At 53.1% G+C, this 27,604-nt stretch overlaps 1 protein-coding gene and 1 long non-coding RNA gene across 10 annotated transcripts; one reads left to right on the forward strand and one right to left on the reverse strand.

Annotated features, from left to right (window-relative positions):
* Positions 1-696: 696 nt before the first annotated feature.
* On the reverse strand, positions 697-15,276 carry ETV4 (ETS variant transcription factor 4). Of its 9 annotated transcripts, none has more exons than XM_087441225.1 (13): positions 15,111-15,276; positions 14,491-14,601; positions 14,206-14,299; positions 13,936-13,983; positions 7,267-7,320; positions 5,919-6,042; positions 5,275-5,418; positions 4,781-5,049; positions 2,918-2,992; positions 2,694-2,762; positions 2,342-2,514; positions 1,977-2,078; positions 697-1,599 (listed from the first exon to the last, which is right to left on the reverse strand). In XM_087441225.1, exons 2-13 carry the CDS (start codon positions 14,548-14,550, stop codon positions 1,375-1,377), a joined length of 1,437 nt encoding a protein of 478 aa, XP_087297351.1. In that variant the 5' UTR covers positions 14,551-14,601; positions 15,111-15,276; the 3' UTR covers positions 697-1,374. The 9 variants fall into 9 exon arrangements, with proteins under 9 accessions (XP_087297351.1, XP_087297350.1, XP_014644539.1 ...); XM_087441224.1 differs by having other exon boundaries at positions 5,275-5,436; positions 15,111-15,275; XM_014789053.2 differs by having other exon boundaries at positions 5,919-6,045; positions 15,111-15,275.
* A 1,826-nt stretch (positions 15,277-17,102) lies between these two features.
* LOC147915040 (uncharacterized) lies at positions 17,103-22,489 on the forward strand. The gene is made up of 4 exons (XR_015554738.1): positions 17,103-17,187; positions 17,318-17,490; positions 20,197-20,337; positions 21,201-22,489. It is a non-coding gene; the product is annotated as an uncharacterized LOC147915040 (long non-coding RNA).
* The last annotated feature ends 5,115 nt before the right edge of the window (positions 22,490-27,604 follow it).

The raw sequence follows: 27,604 nt of genomic DNA on the forward strand, positions 1-27,604 counted from the left end.
TGCTTTTTCGGCCATACCTTTCCCACCCACCCCCAGGAAACTCGGCCCCAGGGTTCTGGTCTCCCCCAACTTTGGGCAAAGAGAACTTATACTGTTTCCCTATCCCCTCACCCCCGAAGATCTAGTCTCCTTCTGCCTCAGAAGACACTAGAAGGTGTCCTCTGACCCCTCTTCCTGGGTGCCTTTCGTCTTTTCCCATTCTCCAGATCCTCTCCATACAAACTCTTGTCCCCAACTTTAGCAACAACAGCAACCTGGAGCCACGGCAGGAGGTGGGACACAGAGTTGGGGTACATGTGTGTAACATGGTCATGGGAGCAACTGTGATTACAGAAACCACAGGGCAAACCCTGCCTGAGGAAGTCCCAGGAGGGCCTGCCTCAAAGCTCAGAGCCTTACCTGCCCCACTCGGGCAGGAGATGGCTGCAGGAGGCCGAGGGGCACCGGGCCACATTACAAAGTACCCTCCATCCATTATTTCATGATCCTCACAAAATAATCCTGGGATGGGGAGAGAGTAGGCATCATTGAGCCCATTTTTCAGAGGGAAAAGTCGGAGGTGAACTGTCTTTTCCCAAACCCATGTGGGAAGTTAAGTGTCAGTCAGGCCCCAAACTCTGGTCATCAGCCCTAAGGCCAGAGCTCTTTCCAACCCCAAGTCCTTTTCCCATGGTGGCAAAGAGGACACGGGAGCACTAAAAGGAGAAGCAGGGGCCTTTATTAGGGTCTGGCAGACATGGTGGAGGTGGAGGTGGAGGTGAAATCCCAGGCCCGGGCCTAGGAAACCACAGAGGAGAGGCAAGCAGCCCTTGGAGCAGGAGCCCAGCCCTCCCTGCCTCTACCCAGCACCCTCCACCCCCAACCCACGTTCCTTCCTCCAGTCTCCCCCTGCCTCTGGGAACACAGAGCACCAAGAACTGACAAGCAGGACCCTCCAGGGCCACAGCTTTGAGCGGAGTGCAGGATCCAGGCTTTTGTCTCCCCGCGGTGGGAGACCTAGGGAGCTCAATGCACCCCTCTCTGCCAGGATAACGTGGGGAAGCTCCTTCTCTGTCCCCCGGAACAGAGCAAACTTGTTCTCTGTGATGGGGGAGAGGGAGTGGAGCTTGGGCCTCTAAGTAGGACCTAAGAAGAGGCCGGAGGTGCACCCCGCAGGAGTCTCCGGGACTCCATCTTTGCATTTCCGTGTCTCCACCTTTCCTTCCCATCCGCTCTGGTGAGCAGCTCAGAGTCTGGGCCAGGGCGACTGATGGGCCAGTGGGGACTGCCCCAAAGACATCTGTGGCTTTCAGAGTGCAAGTTTCCCCAACACCAAATTCATCTATATGTACACAGGGCAGTACCCACCGGTGGCAGGGGAGCAGCTGCTGGGGGCTAGTAAGAGTAGCCACCCTTGGGGCCAAAGGGCTGGGCAGGGCCAGCCAGCTCTGGGAGGTAGGCGGGGCTCTCGTCCAAGTGGGACAAAGGGACTGTGTCCTCCTCACTGACTGGCCGGTCAAACTCAGCCTTGAGAGCTGGACGCTGATTGTCCGGGAAGGCCAGAGAGAAGAGAGCCTCAGGCTCGCACACAAACTTGTACACGTAGCGCTCACCAGCCACCTGTGGGAAGAGAGGGGCTGGGTCAGCCTAGCTCTCCCTCCAGGTCAGCGTAGAGATGGGGAATGCAGCCCTTCCCCAGGTCCAGGCAGATGCATGGGGCACGTGTCTCTCCCATGCTGGTTCCTCTAAGAAGCCAACTCCCTTCACAGTTCTTGCTCCCCTCTGATCTCAATCTCTCCATGCTTTGGGCTTTTCAGTTATTGTTTTGCACTTTCTGAAGAGGGAAATCTCGGGACTGTCCATAATTTCTTGTCCCCTCTGACTCTGGTTGATTATCTGCTCCTACAAACTTGCTGAGAAATGCTCTGACCTCTGCCCCCATCATCTTCCCACAGCCACTGCCCCTCTTGCCTTGCCCTGGACCCTTAGCCCCTGACCTTCTGCATGATGCCTTTCTCGTAATAGTATCGGAGTGAGCGGCTCAGTTTGTCGTAATTCATGGCCGGCCGGTTCTTCTGGATGCCCCAGAGCCTGGCGACCTGGGGACAGGAGATAGAATTTTGGGATGGTGATGCTAGCTCAGCAGAAGAACAATGGGGGGCAGGTCAGAAAGAACACTTGAGATTCTTGGCACAAAATGCTAAGCAGGTCCTGCAACTAAGCACCAGCCCACAGACCCAGGTTTGGCAAGAATTCAGGTTAGGTAATGATGCTGGTGAAGGCACGTGCCACCAGTTCCCAAGTTGTCATCTCCAGCCCCAGAGCTGTTGAGGGGAGAGGTAGGGACATCTGAGAGGCCTACCTCCTCAGGCTCAATTAGTTTGAACTCCATCCCCCGGCCGGTCCAGGCGATGAAGTGGGCATTTGTTGGGTCATCCAGCAGGGCCACCAGAAACTGCCACAGCTGCAAGGCGCCCCGGCGCTGGTAGGGCGGTCCCTCCCGGAATGCTCCAACCCCTTCCTGCTTGATGTCTCCTGGGCAACACGGGAAACAGGTGTAGGGTTTGTGCCTTCTGGTCCCCCAAGCAACCCCTTCCCCGCCCCGCAAGGGTCTCTCCAGGCCCTTTCTCATGAAATGTAGTGTGACTCCTGAGGGGACAGTCAGAGGGCCTGGATAAGACCCCAACCCTCTCATGAACAGTCACTTCTCTAACCTTCAAATTTCTCAGGGACGACGCAGACATCGTCTGGGAACGGTCGCAGAGGTTTCTCATAGCCATAGCCTTGAGGAGGAAGTTGGGAGTCACTCAGATCTGGGGGTTCACCGATATGAGACCCCAGAGAGTCGAGAGGGACTCCCGGCCGGGACACCCTCCCCCATGGCAGGACTCCCTCCTTCAACTTGGAGGGCTTGGCAGAAAGAAGAGGGCCGCCTTACCCATGGTCCCGTCACCTGGAGAGGGCCCAGAGAAACCCTCTGTGTGAAGGTACATTGACGCACACCCAGGGACGTCTGGGGGGGAAGAAAGAAGCAAGTGTAATGTCATAGGTGGCTGGGGTGGGGGTGGGGGCAGCAGTCCCACACATTCAAGAACGTCTTCCTGACAGCCTGCCTTCTGGTTCTTTTCCCAGCTGCCTGCCTACTGCCAAATCCCAGGGGAAGCTCGCCCTGAGGGAGCACGAGGCTTGAACCCCTCAGCTTGAGGGCATGGATGGCAGCAGCTGGGACTGGGCAAAGCTTTCCACAAGGCCCAAGATTCCAGGGAGCAGCTGTTTCCTGTGAGTTTGGGAGGGGGTTGGGTAGGGATGAACCTCCGGGGAAAGGGTTCGGTGTCCCTGCCTAAGACTCCCTTGGAATGGGTGCATGTCCGGTCAGCAGGTCAGGTTCCCAGCCCAGTGCATGTGAGGGAGGGAAGTGGGAGAGGGAGGAAAGGGGTTGGTGAGGGGACAGAGAGAGAGAGAATGCGTGTATTTCTATCTGGGGAAGAGGCAGTGGGCACTGGGCCCTGTTTTTTCAGGTCTGTCAGCAGAGCACATTCCACATTCCCTTTCACTCCACTCCGTAGGATTGAAACCTCCCCGCTCCACCTGGAGGTGGTTGTGTGAAGCCACCCACTGAAGTTCCAGCCCCTTCCCGCCCTCCCTCCTCCCTTCCCACCTATGAATGAGATGGTGAAACCCGACACCTCCGGGAGGAGGCGGGAGGGTGGGCTCATTCATGCCTCCATTTTGTGAATGGAATTCCTGACTCCACTCGGAGGAAGCTGAAGGGGGAGGGGCAGGAGTTCAAGGGCATGTAACAGGATCTCCTCCGGTCTACATCCTTTGAAGGTCAGCGGCAAGAGCGTCTCCCTCCTCCTTCCTCCATCTCACTGCCAGGCATGGCTCAGGCTTAAGCCCCGGGTTTGAGGAGAGGCGCACCATTCTGGTTCTCTCTCGGGCAGCCTGGGGGTTTGAGACAGGTTCACCCCCCTGCCCCTAAAAGACTAGGCACCAGGAAAAGGGAAATTCGAAAGCTCTAGCCAGCTCTGAGCCTGCTCTAATCTCTGAATTTATTTTTCTCATGCAAGTTTGCAGTTAAACTCAAATTTGGGGATGGTAACAATGTAACAGAAGCCAAGGTTTTCTGGGCACTTCCTAAATGAGAATGGCCCTCCCTCAACCGTTGGGGCTGTGAACTATAGCTATTTATCAATATGCTGAGTGCATCTCACTCCTGTCAATAGCCAGGTGGAAGTAGAATTTAAACAAGCCCCTACTCCTGGTACCCAGCTCTGGCTGGGATGGTGGGTCATCCATCAACCTGGAGGCCTGAACAGGATGTGGAAATATATTAACCCTGTGTTCCAATTGGGAACTATGAGCTTGGCTAGTTTCAAGTTCATATTTCTCTTCATTCAAATCCCGTTGTATTTTTAAGCTTCTGTGGGGACAGGGACCAATGACACATCCTTATGTTCCTGGCACAGTACTTTGGTCTTGGTAGGTAATTAAAACCCCAAACACTTGCTAAATAGAAATAGAAAGAAATGCCTTAACTTTCTTATTAAGTCACAAGCTACCTGAGGGCAAGGACCTACATCCAACTTATCCTTTTTTTCTGAATATAAGTTTGCTGATGGAAAAATGACAATTCTTTTGAATCTGTGAAAAAAAGTGAATAGGTGGTTCGAATATATGAACTGGTAAAGGGATGGGAAGGTAAAAAACTTGTGGGAAGACATTCTGGGTTTGATCACATGCCACCCCACCCAGCAATCCCACCCAAACTCCCCACCCCTCCTCCGGGAGCATCTCTTACCTGAGTCATAGGCGAAGTCCATCTGCTCCTGTTTGATCACCACCCCTGCCCCTGGGTACCTGTGCCCATTGACCCCACCCTGGCCCACTGCCGGCTGGCCCGCCCGTTCGTACAGGGGGTCAAGGTATTCCTGCTTGAAGCTCTGCTGGGGGTACGGTGGACAGGGCTCCGACAGCTGGTGTTGGTAGGGGGCTGGGAGGGGTTCCCGGCCCCCTCCCTGAGAGGATGTGAAGGAGTGGCAAATATCCAAGGGCTGCTGGAAGATGGAGCTGGATGTGGTTGGATGGAGAAGGAAGAGAACAGAATATTAAATTAAGGCTTCCTCGTGCCTGCCACTTCCAGAGCTTGCAGAGTGGGCTCTGGTGTGGAGGTATGTGAACATCCCTTCCTCCCTACCACCCCCAAGCCAGGTCTCTTAAGGGCAAGTGGAGAACACTCCGGATTGAGGGAAAACTGGTGAGCCCTGGGCCCACAGGTTCTATGGGTCACCTTACCTCTGCTCCCCAAGGTACCCATGGCCAGGGTGGGGCTGGGAGGTGCCAGAGGATCTCAGGAAACTCCGTTGTTCTGCCCGAGGATAGGGCTGCAGGGGCGACTGTCCGGGGGCAGCGGGGTTGGGGGACTTGATGGCGATTTGTCTAGGGGGGTCATAGGCACTGGAGTTGAGGAGGAGACAGGGGTGAGGGGGCAGAGAAGCTGGGCAAGCATCTCTGAACCCTTCATCCCCAGGGAAGTGAGGTCACAGGGATTATGGGAGAAGGAAGAGTAGAGGGCCAGGAAAGGAATGCATGAGCCGGACTCAGCCCCAAGAGAACTTTTTCTCCTTTCATCAATCCTGAAACTGGATGTAATCTTGAGAACACCTCTCCCCAGCCCAGAGCAGCTGGGCTGGGTTGGACAGTGGCTTCTCCAGTGGAAACAGACTCTGCCCCAGCCTTAACACACATCCCTTGAGCTCCCTGCTGTGTTTTTCGTCCTGACTACTCAGAGGAAATCCTGAGCTGTATTGCTCCCTTATAGGAGCTCGGTAATCCTTTCTGTGGTCTAACTTGCACCTCAACTGCCACCTCTGTTCATGGTGCCTCCCTCCTCCCGACACCCTCATTCCACCCTTCACGGGGGCTGGGCCGAGGCTCACCTGGAAAAAAGGCACTGCTCGCCATGGGGGTAGGGGAGTGGCGGCTTCCTGCTGCAGGACAGGGCCGGGTCTGTGCGGGGACTCTGGGGCTCCTTCTTGATCCTGGTGGTAGGGCTGTGGAAAGCTACTGCGGGAGTGGGGGGAGGCAGAGCAAGGCCAGAATGCGTCTCAGAAGAGGCAGGAAGAGCTTCCGACACCTTCTGCTCTTGGAGGACCAGCTGGGTGACCGGTGCAGCCTCATCCCCTCTCTGGGTCTCAGTTTTCAGAGAATCGTAGTCAGACACTTTTAAGAGCAGTTTGGCTATTTACATTATGTCTGGTTTTATACATCAGGCGAATGTCCAATTTTAACCAAAGAAACTGTCTAAAGTTCAACATTTAACGCAACCTCAAACCCAAAAACACCTTTGTAGGAGTGAGTACCTCCAACCTAGGGCCTGTGGTTTTCCTGAGTGCTCTGGAAAATTCCAAGGAAGAGAAGTATTTTCTTATTTGGGGCTATAAAGAATCTTTCTTTTTCTGGTTAAGGTTGGATATTAGCCCAATTGCATTTCAGCTGACTAACATTATACACATGCTCCTAATTATCTGTGAAGAACATTGGCCTTTCCTGTGGCCCCTGCTGGGTCCACAAAACTCCAGCTGCCAGGCTGAGCAGCAAAGAGCTGGTTCTAAGCTGGGCGAGTGTGAAATTTTGTCTCAGACTGCAGTTGAGTCAAACGCCTGCAATCAACTGTTCTGTTATTGGCTGTTTTCGATTATTTGTGTCCTGTTTCACTTCATTGGTGAAGACAGTTGAGAGCAAAGTATCTGACATTAAAGCTGAGTTTCTCAACAGTAGCACTACTGACATTTGGGCCAGATAATTTTTTGTTGTGGGGCTGTCCTGAGCATTGTAAGGTATTTAGCAGCATCCCTGGCCTCTACTCACTAGATGCTGGTAGCACCCCACCCTCAGTTGTGACAATCAAAAATGTCTACAGACATTGCCACATGTCTCCTGGGGAGGAAAATCACCCCAGTTGCATGAAAGTAACTTAGAATGGGAGAATTGGATCCTGCTGAACTGGTCCAAGTCTCACATTTCAGAAATAAGGAAATGGAGGAACAGAGAGATGAAGTGTCTGCTCCAAGGTCATACAGGACGGAGCAAGTCCCGATTTGAACCAAGATCTTCATCTCCCAGTTGCTGCTTTGGTCTTTGAGTCCAAACCAAGAATGGGGAGCCCTGCCCTTCACTCTTTTCTTTAGGAGAGAACAAGTTGTGTTCTTGTGATTCTCCATCCCCATGACTCATTTCCTGCCCTCCCCAAGTCTCCATTCCCTCTACCCAGTGCCCTCTACTCACAGTTTTCTGAATGGAAATCAGGAACAAACTGCTCATCACTGTCCGGTACCTGAGCTGCAGAGAGAGAGAGGTCAGAGGTGAGACTGGGCTGGGAACCCTGGGATGGCAGCCCCTGGGAGACACCATTATTGCAGCCTTGCAGATTAGCACCAGCCCAAGGGGAAAACAGCCTTCCAAGGACTGAAGGCAACTCCACCCCAGGTCCTAGTGCCCTCCATCTTTGGGCTCCATTAAGACCCTGGAGGGAAGGCTGTAAGTTCCCAGAACCTGTCTGAGCAGATTCCAGAATCTTTTCCAAGATGCTTTGTCTTTATTCCCTCCATTTTCCTGAAGTGAAGACAGTCTTGCCCCCTCAGAGTTTACAAAACTCCCTCCAAGCGCACAGCAGTCACATCCAAGATGGGCAGGCGTTATAAGGAGTGAGATCCTGTGGACTTAGAATCATAGGAGACGATTCTGAATCTGGCCTGGGCCCAGGCATCTGCATTGTATACAACCTCCCAGGTGAAATCTAGAAATCTGGAGCCTGGGAAAGGAGGTGGAATGGAGTTAAGAGGGTGGTTCAAGAGAGGTTAGAAGAGGATGGCAATGGGAGAGGGGAGGAGGCTGGGGACACTGGCAGGGAAGGGTGCCTCATTCCTTTGATGGGCCACTAGGAGAAAGGAGGGCTTCCCAAGCTTGGAGTCTGAGGAGCACTCCCAGAGTGCCAGCGTGGGTGGAGTTGGGTTTGGGGATTAGGCAGCAAAACTAAAATAGAACAGCGACTCATCCACGGCCTTCAACCTGGATATCCGGGCTTTGATTCCTAGTTCTTATCCTCATTTCAGCAACTCCTTCAGGTGGGTGTACAACTGAGTACCTCCCCTGACCCCAGAGTCTTTGCCCACTTTGCCCCTCTCTCAAGAATAAAGAGATCACAGCAGGAAGGGGAAGGGTAGACACCAAGAACATCCTGATAGTCCAGGAAGAGAGTGGCTCAAAGGTGAGGCAACCGAACCCCAGGAGATGGGTCTCTTGTTCCCTGGAGACTGCTCTCAGAATGGACAGTGGGGAAACTGAGGGACAAAGTGACCAGAGTTGAGAACGGCTGGTAAGGGGGAAGGATACAAAGAGACAGCTGGGGAACACCTCAGCTCCTCCTAGCCTGTATAAGTACACACCCCCATCTTTGCTGCTTCCCTCCCATGCCAAGGCTCCATGGTTTTGTCTTTGGATTTCAGCCACAGCCTCAGAACTCCCCTGTCACCTCCTACACTCGGGGGTTCTCCACACAGCTGGAAGAAATTGAATCACTTCTCTCCCTTGCTTACAGCATGAACCCCAAACTCTCCCTCAGCCTCTAAGGCCCCCATGGTCTGGAAACACTTAACTCTCTGACTTGCCTCTCCTTGCCCCTTACTCTCCAGAGCTCTGGTCTCCTTTCGAGTCCTCAAACCTGATCACCTTGATCACTCTTCCCCAGATCCTTGCCTGCCTGTTTTTTTCTGGCCATTGAAGTCTTAGCTCCCTTTGTCACTTCCTCAGAGGCCTTCTCTGACCACCCAAACCAAAGCAGTCCCTGCTGGCTCTCTATTGCATCCTGTTTTATTTTTTCCCTAGCACATGTGGCCACCTGAACTTATCTTATTAATTTCTGTTTACATGTTTTTGTCCAGCTCCTTTACCAGAAAGTCGAGCTCCCTGAGGGCAGAGGTTTTATCTGTTTTGTTCATCTGATTTCCCAGCACCCAGAACAGGGTCTGGCTCAGAATAGACACTCAATGCATTATTTGTTGACTAGGTGAATAAACATAAAAAGACCCCTGTCCTCAGGCTGGTGGGAGCCAGCACTGTGGGTCTGGGGGCAAGAACTGAAGAGATCCTCACTGAGCAGCCCTTCCCTCACGCGGAGGGCCCCCTCTCCTCTCACCAGGTACCATCAGAGGCAGGGCCTCTGGGGAAAGCACATCTCACAAGGGACACTTTTGGCTGTGATTAATTGCTTTCAACTTACTTTAAATATCAGAGGTGCCAAGGGCTTTTAAAGAAACATTTACAGATAGGTGACTTCTTGACAGAGGATTGGGTTGAGGGGTTTAAGAATCAGAAGCCCCAGCAGCTAAAGAACAACTTATGAAAAGTCAGCATAAAACAATTCTAAAGTGATCAAATAAATCAGTAGGACCTGAAATCCCTCTGCAAAAAACACACACACACAGGCAGTGCACATCTTTTCAGGAGCACAAGGGACAAAGGCAGCCATTCCCAAGAACCCCTGGGGCCTTGTGAAAAGTACCCAGTCCCCACCCGCGAGAGTCGCATTCCATAGGCCCTGGGTGGAGCCCAGGTGTCTGTATTTTTGACCAGCGCCCCTGGTGGCTCTTAGGAATAGGCAGGCTGGGAAACACTGGACGAAGAGAAGGAAGCAAAACCTGCTCAGCTGCCCAGGGGCCAAGGCCCAAGCTCATGCTGCTGTGCCCTCTGGTCCAACCATGGGCGACACCCCCAAAGGTGGCAGGATGGGGGTGGTGGGAGCAGGGTGAGCAACATTTCTCTCCCTGCTGCCTAGGCAAGGAGGGTCCTGAGGGGTAGGGGGGTGCAGAACGTTGGGGAGGCTCACTCACTCTGGGCCCCCTCTGGGGCTTCATTAACTGCCAGTTTCCATTGAGGTAATGGGCTGGGGGCATCTCCTGCTGGCGTCACAGGCCAGTTCACATGACACTGGAGAGCCCTACGGGTCCTCTTGCCTCTCCTCCCACTTCAGGCCTGAAGGTTTGACCAGAACCCTCCCTCCCCAGGAGTTCCAGATGAGGCCACCCCCAGCACACAGATCACACCCCAAAAGAGGTGGTGCCACCCTCTTCCCAGGGCCAAAAGAAATCAGCAAAGGCAAAAATGGGTGGTGGAGTGAACCTGAGTCCCTGCTTGGCCCCTCGCCAGAACACTGGCTTCTCCCAAAAGGGCAGGACAGGGCCTCAGTCGCTCAGAGACTGTCAACAAGAATAGAAATAGGAACAGTAACAGTGAGCCTTGCGTTCCTGGAGAGCAGGAGAATTTCTAATTACCATGTTTGGTCTTGAGTGTACGCCACTCTTTATTTATTTGTTGACTTGGCTGAGTGTTGGCTGCCAAGCCAGTGTGCCAGGGTCTGCCCCCAACTCCATCCTGGCACTAAGGTGGAGTTTATCTGCCTGGGGACACGGCAGATGATTAAGGAGGGGAAGGGAAAAGTGCCAAGCCAGCATAATGCCCAGAGAAAGAGAATTTTAAGGAATGTCCCTCAGACAGGGGGGTCAGTAGAAAAGGATGGGCTCCAGGAGAACCGGGAGGTTAAAACAGCCAAGCAGCTAAGCCCACCCCCAGGTTAGCCTCCCACCTACACCATATATGCCCCATCACCTTCTCCCTTTCCTAGGATCCAATCCCAGTGTGAAGGGGCCTCTTAAGGACTCCCAGTGGAGAGAGGGGAGGTATTCACCGGAGCTTCTGCTCCATTGTGTCACCACTGGCCTCGGCTCTCACCCTAACCCCGCCCCCACCCTGGCAGCCTCCGTACTGGAAGGAACCAGTTCTCTATGTATGGAGGGGACATTTGTCCCCAAGAGCCTTCTGGAAGGGGAAGAGACAGAAAGATGTAGAAGGAGGCATTGTAGCTAAGACTAGGGGAGGGAATTAACCCCACCTCTCCCCACAGACGTGCTGAGACACCAGCGTGCATACACATGAATTCACACACATCCTAGTTCCTTTTACTTCACGGCAGCACCCGAGTGAAACACATCCTCCATGCACACCCTTCACACACTGGGTCCCTTTTTGGACTTACGAATACGATGGGGGAAAATCAAAGGGCAGGGGGGCTGGAGACCTTGGTGGAGGATTTGGGAGCAAACAGGATTTGGGATTCTTAGGAAAAGAGGAGCACAGACCCACCCCTGTGAGAATCTCATAAAAGCTATGGATCATTCTCTGCCTAGAAAAATCCGTCTTTGTGTATGGTGCACCCGCAACAATTTTACAGACAATATCAGAGGACTCAGGGACCCCTGCAAACTATCCACAGACTCCAGGTTATGGACCCCAGCCTCACACAAAGGACATACATGGCGCACAGTCAATGTTCCTTCCTACCAAATAGACCAAAGTCATCGTCTCTGAGGGTTCCTGAGGGCTCCTGGCAAGCAGGGAAAGGAACCCTTACTCAGAAGCAGCACATCTTTTACCATAGGCACAGCGTGGGTTCAGCCTGCTTGAGCCTGGTTTTCCCTTCAGCAGCCTGATCCTTCCTTCAGCAACTCAACAGATCCCAGGCACCCCAAAATCAGACATGCCCTCTCGGCATCACTTCACCCCCCCACTCTGTCTAGAAAAACCCCAACCCCAAAGATGTCTGAGTTGCCTCTACAGAGCCCCACTCACACTCACCCCCAATGATGCCCAGGCACCGGACTCTGAACCCACAACCACAACCACAACCACAACCACATCCGCCCGAATACAACCTGGGCATCCCCCAAATTCTTCACAGCCCCACCCACACTGCAAGGACCCGCTGCTTCTCTCTAAATTGGGGTTTTAGGAAGAAATCAAGCTCAGGGAGGGAGGTTGGGCTCCGACCCCCATTCTGACTGACGCGCCCCACCACTGGCAAGTTTCCAAAGGAGCTAGTCCCTCCCTGCCACCCCAAAGCTCCCCCTAGGCTGCAGGGGTCACTGACCTGGTGGGAAGAGGCAGGCTAGGAGGCTGGGGTGGTGCTGGGATGGTGCAGGGGGACAGGGCCCCGGCAGCTGCATCTGTCTCCGCAGAGAGAGTGAGAAGGAGCGAGCGGCCTCAGCATCCCCCCCTCAGGCCTGGCCATCCATCGCCAGCTGGGAACCTGAGCTGCTCCCTCAGAAGGAAGGAGAGGGAACCAAGGAGATCCCAGGCCCCCACCCCTCTGCCTTGCGATCCCCACCCCCACCTCCCCACCCACTAGATTTAAATGTACAGGGACTTCCAGGGCAGCAGCGTGAAACACGCACACTCGCTGTCACACCGACACATGCAGATAGACACACATACAATCTCTAGACCCCCACTGCCAAGGGGTGGGGCTTCCAAGGTTGAGAGATGAGAACGTTTTCTTCCCCTTCCCATTCCAAACCCAGGCACAAATGGACCAGCTGCTGCCAAAATGCCAGCCTTTGAGCCTACCCCTAGATCACAGTCCTAGGAGCTGCCCGTGGTGGGGAGCACAGGGACCCTCAGCTGACAGACAAGGAGCCTGGCAAGCCAGAAAGAAATCAGGCGTTGGGAAAGGAAGTCTTTGAGAAACCCTGGAAACTGACACCTCTGCGTTCTTCAGCTCCAGCCCAGCTCCGGAACCTCAGGAGGAGGATGGGCAGACTGGGCATAGCTCTGCCCGTAACTCGGAGCTGGGCACGCAGGGCTTAGAGTCGGGGAAGATGTACACAATATCCCCAGATCCCCAAGATCTCTCCAGGACCCACGCAGCCAGTCAGCCATGAATTCCACAAGATGTCTTAAGTGCTTGCTCTATGCTAAATAGTCGTCCTGTTAACATACATATTTTTGGGATACCACAGTGGTCAAGACAGATCTAGTCTCACTCCAAAGATCTAGTCAGGGGTCTTTCCCTTCTACCCCAAGCTTTTATAGAGGGTTCCAGAAGAGCTGGGTTTGAGCTTAAAAAATCACCTAAGATACCCAAGTGGAGAGATGGGGAGATCCTAAGGAAGAGAAAAAGTCCTTAAAAAGGTGTTCCTAGTATTGTGGTTTTTTGGTTTTCAGAGTGTTAAAATAAATAGTCTGTAAGATGGGGATGTTAACCCTTCCCTCTCAGAGACCGTCTAAACACCATTGGCCTCCCACCTGCAGCCCCACCAGCGACACCCTCAGGCCCCCCCAAAACACACCAATGAATCCAACCAGCAGACCCCCAGAACACACTTCCCCACCCAGCCAAGGCCCAGCTACCGACCCCACCGCGGCCAGCTTGAAGCTAACCCCCCAGCAAACAGGAGGAGGAATGTGCCTGGGGCATAGGAATTCAGGAAGGAAGGAGGTGGGGGGATCAGTTGCCATCAGAATTACAATCAAGCCTATTTGGGGGGAAGCCCTGCGCCCTCTTTGCCAAAGTGTTGCAAAAAAGAATTATTTAAACTTTTGTTGTTCTTTTGGCTCAGACAGTGAATTGGTTGGCGCTGGGATTTGGGAAGAAGAGAAACCAAGGGAGTAAAAAAATCAATGTTTTGGCAACTCCTGAAGATAGGTAACAAATTAATTGCTCCTTCTTCTCATCCTCCTGTCCCTCACACCACTGCCCCCCGACCCCAACACCCCAACACACACCTCTGTGGCCGCTGCCAAACAAATTTTGCAAATGAAAATTTCAACCAGGAAAATGGGCCTGGGGCCAAGTTCCATTCAAATAAGCAAATACCCCACACAATGGTCTGATTCATCCCCAGGCCTAGTTACACAAGCCTGGCTCAGGGCAGAGAAAATAAATATCAATATAAGTGTCCACACTGGGAGCTGGGGAGAACGGAGAACAGAGAGGCAGAGGACTTGGGGAGGGGGCCTTGGAGAGCTCCTGGAGGCCAGGGAGAGAGGAAGTGGGCTAGGTTGGAATACTGGGGCAGAGAGCATGCACACCCCAATAATAGATATAGTCTCAAAACTACTCACCTTCAGTGAGCCACGTCTCCTGGAAGTGACTTAGATCCTGGAAGAGATCTGAGGGGTGAATAATGGAATTGGAGAAGGTGAGGTGGGGGTGATAGTGAGAGAGAGGGAGCCCTAGCGACCCTGGTGACCCCTGCCTTGGGGGGTAGGGACGGAGAATGATCGGAATCCCTTGGAGGGCAAGTCATTTTGGGAAAAGGGCGAGGGCTCCAGGATCAGCCCTTGGGGTGTGCGTGGTGGAGAGGGTCGCAGTTTGTCTCTCTGGCTCTTTACCTTCGGAGTCGGGGGGCGGTAGGGAGCCCGGGTCCATGAGCTTCCCCTGCGGGACCGTCAGCGCTTCGCGCAAGCTCCCATTTCCGGACGATTTCTGCGGAGAAGGGGAAGAATGCCCCCGAGTCACCCTGAAACCGCCTAGTCTCGGGGGCGGGGCTGGGGTCCCGGGGTGACTCAAGGGCCGGGCCGCCTTGGACCCCGCCGGGGCGGTGGGGAAGGGGCTGTGGCGTGGGGAGGGGCGGGGTGCAGGGCAGGGGCGGGCGTGGAGGCCGGCGCGCCGCTCACGCTGCAGAAGGTGTAGGGCACTTGCTGGTCCAAGTATCCGCCTTTCATCCTTCTCTCCATCCGGCCGCTCCCTTCGGCCGCACGGCCCGGGCCCCGCGCGGGGGCAGAGACCTGGGGAGGGGGGCGGCTATGTTCGCACACCGTCTTGGGAAGGCAGCGGGTGGGGGTGGGTGAGGGCGGCAGGGAGGGGGCAGTCCCGAGGCTCTGGGTCCGACGGCAAAACTTCTCCGACTCACTCGGCGATGGGGAGATTTCCGCCTGCGGTGCTGGGCGCCGCCACCACTCCCCTCCCGCCAAAGGGGGTCCCACCTGCTCCTGGGAGCCGGACTCGCCGTTTCGGCTGCTTTCTGCAGCCCTGCTATGCCCAGGCTCGGTTACATAAGACGTGTGTGTGTGTGTGTGTGTGTGTGTGTGTGTGTGTGCGTGCGCGCGCGCGGAGGAGCAGGCGAGGCGCGCACCATTCGCACGCCCACAACTCCCGCGCCCCCTCCAACCCTGAATCCCAGCGCCTGCCACCCCCACTCTGGAATCTGCGGAGGCGGCGGTGAAAGTGTGGTGTATGTTGGAGGCAAGAGGGGACTCACAGACACTCTCCCTCCCTCCCCCTCCCGCAGCCTCACCTGAGGCCGGGGCGTCTGTGCTGGAGTCGCGGGGGGTCCCGAGCATACTCCGGGGCCGCACCGAGGGCCGCAGGGCTAGGCCGGAGCGAGACGGCCCCGGCCCCGGGTCCCCCGCGCACCGGCTTGTTTTCCGGGCGCCGCCGACAGTTGTGAGCCCGGGGGAGCCGCTGATTGGTGCATTTCCTTCGCCTCGGCCTCGTCTCTCTCTGCCCCCCCCACCCCTTTCCCTTTGTTTCATTGACTTTTGTGAATGAAACCCCAGGGCCAGGCATGCCCGCCAATCCGGAAACTCGCCCGGCCGAGCCGGGGGGCGGAGTTTCCCAGACGTTGGGGCCAATCAGAACGCAGGGGTTGGCTCCCGGCTTCATTCACTGTTTGGGCTCCCATTCATAAAAAAATAAACTCCTCGCGGCCGGAGTTCATTCATCAGAGCTGAGAGAAAAGGAGGGAAGCCGAGGACCTGACGGCTTCTCCGCGGGGCTTAGCGGTGGCCCCGGGTCCGAGGCTCGGCAATCTCCTCCAGCTGACGTCTGCACACGTCTCCGCTTCTGCGTGTACGTGGAAGTGTGAACGTGTCTATGTGTGCGCCCTGGGGCGAGCGGACTTGTGTGCCCAGAGGAACAATCATAACTAGCATTTATGAAGCGCTCCGCTTCCACCTGCTCATTTCCTTCCCATAACCTGGCGAAGTGGCTCTATTGTTTCCATTTTACAGAGATTGAAAATGAAACTCAGAGAGGGGCTGTGACTTGGCTGAGGTCACTCAGTCAGCACGGTGAGGTTTACAGCCCCCAATCCCCCACAATCTCCTGTACAGCCCTTTGTGGCCACAATTAAATGAATTAAAGCTGTGTGACAACTGATACACAGTAGGCACTCAATAAATGTAAGTTGGCACAGAATCCAGGCTTTTCCTCAAGGGTCTGTGCTCTGCAGAGCTGTTCTGTGACCTACTTTCTATTGATTGCAGCAGAAACCAGAGGCCCCAGCATGGACCTCTGAAAGTACAGCCCGTCTCAGCCATCTTTCCTCTTATCCTGAGAGCAAACATGGTATGAGAGAGCAAAAGCCTCAGGGATCTGATGATTTGGGGGCAGCACTGGTTCCATTTCTAGCCAAAAAGCTGATCATAGTCTCTGTCACCTCATTCATTCACCACTTCATTCAATAAACATTTGTTGTGCCAGGCACAGTGCTGGGTGCCAGGCAGGCAGCTGTGACCAAGACAGGAACTTGACGGGAGCTGGGCTGCTTAGGCTGCAGCCATGGGGACGCACAGGACACAAAATCCCCCAGGCCTTTTCTCTGAGACAATTCTCTGGGTCTACAGTCTATTCACTCCTTTGAGGAGAGCCTGACTTTGCTTCCTGTCTGTTTGTGATAAACACAAGAGACTAGCCAAAGCCCAGGCCAGTAGGGGCTGCTTTCAATTCATCTAATCTAACACCCCACTTTACAGATGAGGCAGTGGAGGTTCCGAGAAGGAAATGATACCTGTAAGCTCTTTCAGCTGGTCAGGGTCAGAACTGGGACTAGAACAGCTGTTTAGGGCTCATTCCATGAGATCATCTTGGGCAAATGAAAATAAACTTCCCTTTCCTCTCTGCTGAAATATTCTTTCAGGCTCATGACTATTGCCCCTCCTCCAGGAAGCCTTCCAGATTGCCTGAATCAGTTCCTTAAGGACCCCACAACATTCTTGCCTCTATCTCTGGTGCATATGTCTTTCATTCTGCCTCATGGTATAATCATCCCTGTGTATTGAGAGCTCTCCAGGGCCCAGAGGAGGTCTCTTTTGCTTCTGTAAGTCTTCCCCTAGCCTGCTTCCTGCTTATGAGGGCCCCATGAAATACTTGTTCAGTGAATAGGCACAATAAAGACCAAACTAATTGAGCTTAGCAGGAACCCTGCCCAAGGAGGGAGAGACAAGCCCAAGCAAATCCCAGCTTTGGGCTGGATGGAACCAGTTTAAGGAGGAGCTTGTGTCTCAGGGCCAAGAGAAGTGGGGGAGGAGGACAGAGAGTTCTTCCGGGAAGGCAGCACTGATGTAGTCTCCATGACAATGAAGAAGATTCCGGTGAGTCCGGGACTGGGCACTCCAGTTGGGGGCTCTCTCGGGGTGCCCTGCTGGTTCTGAGTTCTTATGTTTCTCTGGAAGGGCCCCTGGCTCCCTGCAGAGTAAGTGCTCCTCCCCATTCCCCATCCAGGGTCGTGGCTGAGGGGCCCTCCTGCTCCTGCTCCAGCTCGGCTCAGCACACAGGCTGAGTGAGAGAAGATACTGCTGCTGCCGCCACTGCTGTCACCTGGCCTCTGATCAACCCCCAGGCTCAGAGCAGTAACATCTCCAGGGAGAACATTCGAGCCTCTTCCAGGGCTCCAGGTAGTTGGGGAGAGGAAGGAAGAGGGGCTGGAGGTTTCTGTGGAAATCACATCACAATAACCGTCATTTACTGAGCGCATCCACTAGCCATGCACTTCTGCGAGTGCTTGGCCTGCATTAACTCACACAACCTTCACAGCAGTCCCGTGAGGCGGCATCCCCACTTTACAAATGAGGAAACTGAGGCCTCAAAAACACACGTCTACTCCAAGGGTCCACTGAACAGACTGAGGGCACCCCAAACAGACTCATAGGCACAAACACTACACTTTGAGGGCACATACAACATGCCAGATGGAGGAGAGTACACATGGACACACCGGATTAAGGATGCGCACAGTCCCCTGCTGGACACACAGCTTCATGGAGGACACGCACGACATACTCCCTGCACCCCCCAACACACCTTTGGTGGGGGTTGCACAGGTAAACGCTTCCTTTCCTGTAGTATATTGGGGCTGGACTCTGACCTGGTTTCCAGAAGTCTAAGTTATAAAATGTAAATGTGGGTTTTAGATATGCAAATGTTCATTCAAAGGCGGCCTGGGGCTTGCTCAGGGAGCTGGAAGGTTGGAGCACTGGCTTGAGAAGGGAAAGGAAGCTATTCTTTCGAGGCATCTGGAGCAGACCAAGAGACCCAGGAGCCATCATAAAAGCAGGCTCTTCACGGCGGCCTTCAGAGAGTGTAGTGGCAGGGGGCTGCGTGATCTGTCCAGCCGGACTGTGAGGGGAGGACAGAAACATCTTCAAAGGCCTGGCTTCCTCCGCTTCTGGAGGAGCTGAGAGTCCCAGAGGCTTGAAGGGTGGGACTCAGAGGGCAGCCCAGGGAGACAGCTCAGAAGACCAGATAGATGAAACAACAGGGTTAAGTGGTGTCTTATGTCCCTTTAGTGTCTCCCAGACTGGAGCTGTCACCAGGGAGCAGAGACAGGCAGTGGGGGTCGGGGAGCATGGGTCTTCCCCATGGGCTGGTGGGTCAAGACCACCAAAAACAGTGCCACTCTTGGATTTCCTTTTGTCTTGTCTCACAGGCCCACTTTCACATTGCTTCCTCTAAACTGCAGGGGTTCTGAACCGGGCATCTATGGATGTGCAACCCCCTGAAACCAACTGCCTGACCTGGTGTGTGTGTGTATGTGTGTGTGTGCATTTTGCTGAGGAGAGGGTCCTTAGCTTTTGTCAGGGTCATCACAGAGCAGGTCTGTGACACCCCCACCCCCCAACCCCGGAGTTAAGAACCACTGTCCTAATGTCTTTTATCACAGATGTCTTTACAAGATCATAGAACTTGTCAATAGATCTTACCTTAAAAATGGTTGGAAAGGCACCACTTTTGGAGAATGTGGTTGGAGGAGGGTGAAGCAACTGCTTCTCTTGTTCCTCTCCCCCTTCCACTTAGCCTGAGACCTCTCCTGAGACCCCACAGAAAAGGGGACCCTCCCTCCAGCCAGCTGGCTGGGAGCATGTCGGGCTACAGAGGGAAGGCACGGGTAAAGCTGATGTCTTGCTCAACTCCAGAGGTAGACGAGAGCTGTCTCACTAGAAAAGTCCGAAAAAGGAGGCCTTGGGTGGGGACCAGACCTGTCTTTCCCTTGAGTGTTGTGGGGCTGGGATGTCCTCAAGAACCTTGGGAGAACAAGGAGGAGAGGATCACCCCAGCTTCACTCCCCAGGGGTCTGCTACTGCAGGTAGGGCCCGCAGTCAGGAATCTGAGGTGGGAGGTTCTGATTCCCCAGAGACCCTCATCTGGGTGTGACAGCTGTGAAATTCTCAGGAGTAGATGGGTGAATGCAATGACCTCTGTGGGACCAAGCCAATCCCTGCGAGGGGCTGATTTTAGGATTTCTGCCGGGGAGTCACCTTTGGGGAGCTGTAATAGGAACTTATCAGAAACCCAGTGAGGAGCATTTAAATATTTTTAAACAAAGCTGAATAAATGTGCCCTCCTTTCATCTGGAACATTGTCCAGGAGGAAAGCTTGAGCCTAAAGCTGGGAAAAGAGTCTGGGAGGCCAAAGAGAGACCAAGGGGGGTCCAAAGAAAGTAATTTTTATTTTCAGAAGGTGCTGGTGACTTCAGCTTGTCATATTTGCTGCCTGCAGCCGCTCAGGTCTCCCCCCAAATGCAAAGCCTTCCTTGTCCTGTTCCGTCTCCTCCCCTGTTCATTTAGATTTCAACCCTCTGCTTGGAGACGAAGCAGAGCCTGCTTCCCAGCTCAGGAACAGGCTGTCTCTGAAAGCTGCAGGATATAAGATTTTGCTTTTCCTTTTGAATTTTTTCCCTTTCTGTCAAAGAGAGACAAACGGACAAATGTCAGCAGGCTGAAGGATTCGCGTGGAATAGATGCCAGTTGGGCAGAGTCCAGGATGCTCCCCTTTTTAATTAAGTGCAGACTTGAATTATGAGGGGCCACAGCTCCCACTGGGCGGGGCTCTGCCAAGGGAAGGCAGTTGCTCTCTTTAAAGATCAAACGCCATTTATTCCCCTTCGTCTCTCCTCAGTTCTGCGAGAGTGCCTGTATTTGCTCTTGTCATCAAGAATAATGGGCAGCTGAGTGGAGGCCCCAGCTCGCTAAGGCAGCGGCAGGGAACCCCACAGCTGGCAGAAGCCTGGGGACTTGACTCATCCTGGACTCTTTCTGGGGGGGAAGTGGTGGCAGGGATGGGGATTCCTGGTTTTATTTCTGAGTGTTTTTTTCCCCCAACAGAAACTCTTTCGCCCTTCTGTCACCACCCACCTGACTCCCTCCACCCCCACTGTCCCGGGACTCAGGGAGCTGCTGCCATAGATTTATTTCTCCTGTTGATTCTCATCTATCCTGCTGGCGACTCCAGCCCGGATTTATCTGGTAATTTACAGCCATAGTTGTTAATTTGCGAGCCTGGCCGTGGAGCCCAGAGCCCAGGAAATGACGCTCCTCCCGGGAGAAGGCACTGCTTTCTTCTTGCTCTGTGGGGACCCAGCGCCTGGGCCGGGAAGAGCACGGCAGAAAGGAAGGGCAGAAAGGAAGGACGGACGTGAGGGGGACGCATGCTGAGAGGACATAATACCTCAGCAGATGGGGACCAGACGTCTGGATCCCAAATTGAGTTTCCAAAATATGGTGTCGGACATATGCTTTACACTTTATTGTTTTCCTAAGCCTGTTCAGATATGTTATCTTATTACATTTTCCCAGCATTCCTCCAAGTAGGTATTGTTAGTTGCATTTTATAGTTGAGCACTCTAAAGTTCAGAGAGCAACTTGCCTTATGTCACCTGGGGGTGAGAGCGTGGCCAGGGGACCATACTCCCACCTCCTGATTCCCTGTCCACACTCCACCCAGCTGCCTCTGGGAGCCGAGCAGAGACAAAAGCAGGTCGTTCTTACCAGCCTGATCCCCAGTCTTCTGATAGCCTGACCCCACCTGACCCTCCCCTCCCTGACATTTCCTTTTTATGTTCTTTTTTCCCCCCACAAGTCCCACTTTCCTGTTAAGAAATACCTGTTAGGGTCTTGTTAATTGTGTGTCTTCTTAGGGGGTGGTTCGGCATTTTCTTAAATTGCGCATCAGACATGAATGTCTCCGACAAAGGGAAAGCTGATGGGGGGGAAGCATTTTGCTCCCTAGAAATTGAGAATGTAAAGTATATTTAATTAAAATGATAAATCTGATTTTCAGTTTTGTTTTTACTACTGCTAGAACTAATCTGTTTTATGCACGTTTGCAGAAAGGCTGCAGCCATCAAATCAGAGAATATTAGAGCCATGAGGCACCTGGAGATTTTTCTGGGCCAAACCCTTCATTTTATAGACAAAGAAACTGACGGGCCGGCCCCGTGGCTTAGCGGTTAAGTGCGCGCGCTCTGATGCTGGCGGCCAGGGTTCGGATCCCGGGAGCGCCCCGAGGCACCACTTCTCCGTCCAACGCGAGGCCGAGTCCCACGTACAGCAACTAGAAGGATGTGAACCTATGACGTACAACTATCTACTGGGGCTTTGGGGGGAAAAACTGAATAAATAAATAAAATCTTTAAAAAAAAAAAAAAAAAAAAAAAAAAGAAACTGAGTCTCATTGGGGAAGGGACCCCTGAAGCTCCAGTAATGTGTGAGGGGCTGGTTCTTCACGGCTGCACCTTCTGTCCCTACTTCAACTTCCTGGCGTATCTCAAGGGCAAGAATCACTCAGCTCTGCTCCTCTCCCTTTAACTGTCTCCGTTAGCCCCAGTCCCCAGTGCACACTCACGCTGGGAGGGGCCTGGCCTCTGGAGCCCCTTCCCCCACCTCCCCAGTCGGTACCATCACTTCTCTACCCAGTTCCCTCCCTCTCGCTTTCCTGGCTTCCCAGGCTGGATCCTTATTCTGCATGAATCTCATTTGGTGAGATTTTAAATTGCATTTGGTTCTCTGTATTTTTGTCTCTGCCTCACTACAAGGTAGTAACCAGACTTTTGTTTTTCTTATCCCAGCTATATCTGCAGAGTTGAAAACAGAAGCTATTTTATGTCTCTTTTGCTTAAAACGAAGTTATAAATGTTGTAAAACTTATATTTATTTATTTGAATAGGTAAGACATTCATATGGTACAAAATTTAAAAGTCATATAACGCTCTCCGGTGAAATTTTTTGTGTGTGTGTGTGTGAGGAAGATCAGCCCTGAGCTAACATCTATGCCAATCCTCCTCTTTTTGCTGAAGAAGACTGGCCCTGAGCTAACGTCTGTGCCCGCCTTTCTCTACTTTATATGGGACGCCGCCACAGCATGGCCTGAGAAGCGGCGCGTCGGTGCGCGCCCAGGATCTGAACCCCGGCCGCCAGCAGCGGAGCCCGCGCACTTAACCACTACGCCACAGGGCTGGCCCCTCTGGTGAAATTTTAGAATCTCTCCCCTGGGAAACTATTTTCTCTTCCTAGAGGCAGCCAAGATGTTCAGTTTCTTGCGCACTCTTGGTGACACAGACCATGCATATAACAATTGCAGACCTCACACACATACATTAATCCCCTCTCCTTTGTTCATATAAAGGGTGTAGAACTGTGAGCACCATGGCATGAACGGATCAAGAGCCAAAGAAATTCTGTCCTGATGGAGCCTGGCATAACCAGAGAGCAAGGAGTTCAAGAAGCAATTCATGCAGTTGGACTAGAACTTCTGGAGGTTGTTCTATGTACTGTTAAGATAGTTGTGCTCACTCCTCTGCCTCCCATACAATTTAAAATAACAATATAAACAAATAGAATAAATTAGAGGAAGTCCAGACAAGATTTGTTTTTATCCTGACTACCAATAACAAAGTATTTCCGTGGAAAAAAAAATTTGGTGCCTCTGCTTTGCTGGACCCCTAAACACAATCTTAGTCTGATTACCTGGCACAGGGTTTGAGACGGACAAAGTCTGGTTGTGCCTCTGACTGGTTTCATGATCCGGGTGAGTCAACGTCTCTGAGCCTCAGTTTCCTCATCTGTACAATGGGGATAATACTTTCTACCTTGGCTCATGATTTCAATTACTTTGCAGGAGCTAGGGGACTAGAGATAATGTGTCGTAAATGCTGAGTTAACAGGAACCAGCCCCCTTTTCAATTTCACTCTGTATGCGGGTTCACCCACACAAATGTGCAAGGTCTCTGTGGTTGCCCCTTTCCCCTTGCACACCCTCACTTCAGTGCCTCCTCCACTTTAGGCCTCTCCTGCTCCCAGCGTATGGGCTGATGTTTGGATGGGACATAGGGCATGTGGGCAGTGCTGGGCTAGCTATGGGGTCAAAGGCACCCATGGGGTGAGGGGCTGAGTTCCAGTATCCTGAGAACTCCTCTCAGGGAGATCAATCAGGTAAGGCTGCCAGGGTGAGAGGGAGAAAGCAAGTGGGGTACAGGTTGCAAGGGTGGGGTGGCTCTTTTCAGCCTGTCCTGACTAGTCCCTCCCACCCCACTTCTGCATGCTGCTGTCTTGGGGAAGCATTGACAACTGCTTAACCACGGTGCTGGTATGCCAGCTTAGAGGCAGCGGCCTCTCTAATTTACTGGGTGTTGGTGGCCAGGCTAATTTAGATTCTAGGGGAGGTGGCTTCGAGGCTCCCAGGGCCCAGTCCGCAGTGGCTGTTGGGCTGTCTAAGCTTCTAGGGACAAGGGGCCTCACCTTCTTCTGCAGAGAAGTGGGGGGTCCAGTTAAGAGGCAGGTGGTGGCTGTTGGGGGAGGGAGGATTGTGGGTCCTTGTGTGTGTGTGTGTGTGTGTGCGCGCGCACGCATATACACAGGTTGTAATAGTGACTGCTTCACTCTCATTTCCAAGAAGTCAGAAGGCTGCAGTAATTTCTTCAGCATGAGGAGTCCCCTCTAAGAGACCCTAAGGTTGTCCCCAAGACAGCTGGCACATTCCGTGGGAAATGTCTTCCAGGGGCCCGGGGAGCTGCATAAAATAGACACAACAACCCAATCTATTAGGTCTAATTTCCATCAGAAATCTTCTTTGTCATCCTTTCCCCTAACCCCAACCTCAACTCAATCTCAGCAAGCATTTACCAAAATGTACTTTGTGCAAAAACATGTTCTTAGGGTCGAGAGGCTCAGAACTGAGTCAGGCCCCTACCCCTACCCAGAGGAGCCCATTACCTGGTGGGGAGTAACTATACTCTAACTGTACTGTACCTCAATGTTTTAATGCAAAAGCCAGAGGGCTCCCTCTCCCTGGAGGAAGAGTCCAGGGGTGACAGCAGCAGTCCTGGAGTTCCTGTTCCTTCAAGTCCATCTCTAATGCCATTTCCTCCATGAAATCTTTCCTGGTACATTTGTTCTCCCAGGGAGCCAGTTACTCTCTTTCACTTTCTCAACGCAAGTTGCAGAGCACTTACTTATTCACCAGACAAGGTGAGGTCTGTCTCCTGATGTCCATCTTCCTCGACCTTGTATTAGAATCCTCTTCTGTCTTGTCTCGGATCCCCCATTGGATTAGAAGTTCCCTGAGGGTGGGCTGAGTGCCTTACTCCTTTTCTGTACATCCCTCTGGTGCCCAGTCAAGCCCCTGGAACAGTCTGGGTTTTGCAAATGGCCTGTTAAGGCTGAATCAAAGATGGCTACTTTGCGCAGCCCCTGGAACTGAGTTTGTGGAGGGTGGATGCTCTCTGGAGAGACATAGAAGGACGGGAGCCTCAAAAGCAAGGCTCGAAAACTACAGCCTGTGGGCCAAGTCGGGCCCAGTGCCTGTTTATTAAAAACAGTATATTTTTGTAGGGCCTGTAAGCTATGAAGGTTCTTACCTTTTTCAATGATTGGAAAAAAATCAAAAGAAAAATATTTTATGACATATGAAAAATATAAGAAATTCAAATTTTAGCGTCCGTTAATAGTTTTATTGGACCCAGTCGTGCTTATCTGTTTGTGGTTGCTTTTGTGCTACAACAGCAAGTTGAGCAGTTGCAGGAGAGATGGTGTGGCCCGCAAAGCCTACAATATTTACTCTCTGGCCCTTTACAGAAAAAGTTCGCCGAGCACTGCTCTAAAGTGTAGGTGGAGGACATAATTCACAGGTAGTGGGAGTCCGTATTGAAAGAAGGGCAGCCCTAAGGAGTGGCCGAGTATCTCTGGGTGAGTCAGGGGCAAAGGCTGTGCATGATCCCTCTCACCAGCAGGACCCTGCCCAGGGGGCTGAGAAGGACGGTTGGAGATACATCTTCCCAGGTCAGGAGAGCCAGCGGTGGAGGGTGGCGAGTTAGGTGACATAGAGGCAGGGGCTTGGGACTTTGCTTCCATGTGACATATCCACCTGGCTCCAGTTCCCTGCTTCTTCCCAGAGCCCTCAGGGATGTGGGAATGGGGGACCCGCACAAGGGAAAGAAGGGGCTCCTAATACACCACGCTCTTTCCTTCCTGAAGCCTGATTTTTTCAGAACGAGATGGAGAAGCAGATTTGAGAATCCTCAGGGGAGAGCCCTGCCCATCACCATGGGCTCTGGACCTGAGTCCACAGGGTGAGAAGTGACAGCTTCTCCCAGGGCAGGACTCAGCCACCATGCCACTGGAGTCGGCCCCTGCCCTCCCTCTGCCACCTACGAGGAAGGGGTTCAAGCAGCATGCTTTGTGCTTGCCCCTTCCTTCCTGCACCCACGTGGCGGAGGCCAGGCAGCCAGAGGCACTTGGGAACCTGCCTTGAAGAATAGCCCAGAGTCAGAGAGATGAGCAGAAGACCCTGTGCCTGGGTGGCACTTCCTCGGGACCAAAGGGAGAAGGGTCGCTGGTGGAGTCAACCCCAGGAGACCATCTTGAGCAGCACTGACGGTAACTCTTTTGAAAGCTCACACCTGCAGTGCTGGCCCTATCCCTCCTCATTTGTTCATTCATTCATTCATTCAACACATAGCCATGGAGTTCCATCTGTGGGTTGAGCTTCCCTCGGGTAGAGAAGATTGACGTTCTCTGCTATGGGGAGAATGTGATAAGTAAAATAGAAATAGCTAACATTTACTGAGGGCTTACTAGGTGCCAGGCACTATTCTAAGCCTGTGTAAAATCATTTAATCCTCTCAAAAACGCTATGGAGGAGGGGATTGTCATTATCCCCCTATTATAGATGGGAACATACAGGCTCAGCGAGAAGAGGGAACTTGTCTGAGTTCACCCAGCTGGGAAGGGGCAGAGCCAGCCTATGAATCCAGGCTTGTCTGATTTCAGAAGCCAAAGTCCTAACCACAGCCTGAACTTGGCTGTTCAAAGGAGACAGATATTGAGGTGGCATTGAGGTGGGTAGGATTCAGGTGTGGGGCTGGAGGGGAGGGTATTCCAGACCTAGGGGATGTCAGGACCAAAGGCAGGAGTGTGGGAAGCACAAGGCTAGATTAGGGGAAGATTCCAGGGTGGCGTGGAAGGGAGTTGTGGGAAGTGGGGAGACTGAAAAGCCCTGAGATATTTGCCTTGGAATTTTCTCTTTGGAATCTTGGCTCTGTGGCCCCAGACCTGATGTCTGCGTTGGCTGTCCACAAAGCTGAGTGAGAAATTCCAGGCCAGTGTGAGAGAAAGGGAGGTTCCCGTCGGCCCTGACCTTGCCCAGGCCTGTGCACACCAGTGGCCTTGGACACCTTTCCCAGGGCTCAGGCTCAGTCTGGGTGGCAGGGATTCCCCTGAATGGAGCCTGGGCTTGTTCCCCTGCTGAGATTCCAGATCCTGCTTGTGAATTTTCCATGGGGCCATCACACCCCTGTGCTGTGGGAAGGAGGACAGAGGGAACTGGTTTCCTCTGCAAGCATACAGCTTGTGGCTTCTCCTTAGCAGGGTGGACCCACTGCCCTCTTCTCAGATGAAGTGGTGAAATTTTACCTTTGGGAACCTGGGAGACCAAACTTTGGAGATTTAGCAGCTGACACCCCAAAAGAATGAACCTCAGGCATCCAACCTGGGTCCCTGGTGCCTACATCAGTGCTCAATAAATATTTGTGAATGAAGGAAGGAGTGAGTGGGTGCTGGGAGAAGGGGCTTGTCCACGGAGGTGTAAAACAGGTCTCTACCCGCCAGAGGTTTCCTGTCTAGTGGGGAGGTGAGTAAGGAGTGGCAGTGTAATGCTATAATAACAGCACTTCTCACAACTCAAATTCGAGGCACCAAAGGCAATCTGGGTGAGGTGTGTGTCAACACAACGGTGGGGGAGCCTCTCCCAGAGGGGGCTTCCCCAATTCTAGTCTGAAGAGGCTCTGAGCTCCTGCTCTGCTCAGCAGTGGCTTTTCCTGGAGATCCTTCTGTGCTGGGCCCCTCACACTCACAGCTGGGGTGTCAGGCCCTCGTTTGGTCTCTGCTGCTCTCTGCTGAGGATGAGGAATCCAGAACCACACTGATAGTGTATTTCCTCCCTGGGATGGAGGGAGGGGCTTCGGTGACTTTGCCCTCACCCCCTCCCACCCCCGACCTCCTCCAGGAGTTGTTAAGCTTACTTTCTCTGCTCAGACAGTTCTGGGGAGTGAGTTGTGCTTTTTGCTCAAACCCAGTTTCAGCAACTTCATGTGAAGGGGGAACATGGCAGCCACAGGTCACACTCACGGTGCCTTGTCCCATGGGTACCCCTGGTAGGAGGTGTCTGCCCGTGCCCTCCAAGTCACCCACCTTTCTGTGGCTAGTGGTGGTGGCTCTGTATTCCGCCCCTCTTTCCTGG

This window comes from Ceratotherium simum, chromosome 16 (assembly GCF_057802395.1).
Source record: "Ceratotherium simum simum isolate JZ-2026a chromosome 16, ASM5780239v1, whole genome shotgun sequence".
Classification (NCBI taxonomy): domain Eukaryota; kingdom Metazoa; phylum Chordata; class Mammalia; order Perissodactyla; family Rhinocerotidae; genus Ceratotherium; species Ceratotherium simum.

Coding starts and splice junctions, on each gene's coding strand:
- ETV4 (XM_004432528.3), bottom strand. CDS start 14,550: ATGGAGAGAAGGATGAAAGGCGGATACTTGGACCAGCAAGTGCCCTAC. Junction 13,984..14,205: donor ACCGCCCCCCGACTCCGAAG/GTAAAGAGCCAG, acceptor TTCACCCCTCAG/ATCTCTTCCAGGATCTAAGT. Junction 5,050..5,274: donor GGGTACCTTGGGGAGCAGAG/GTAAGGTGACCC, acceptor AACCACATCCAG/CTCCATCTTCCAGCAGCCCT.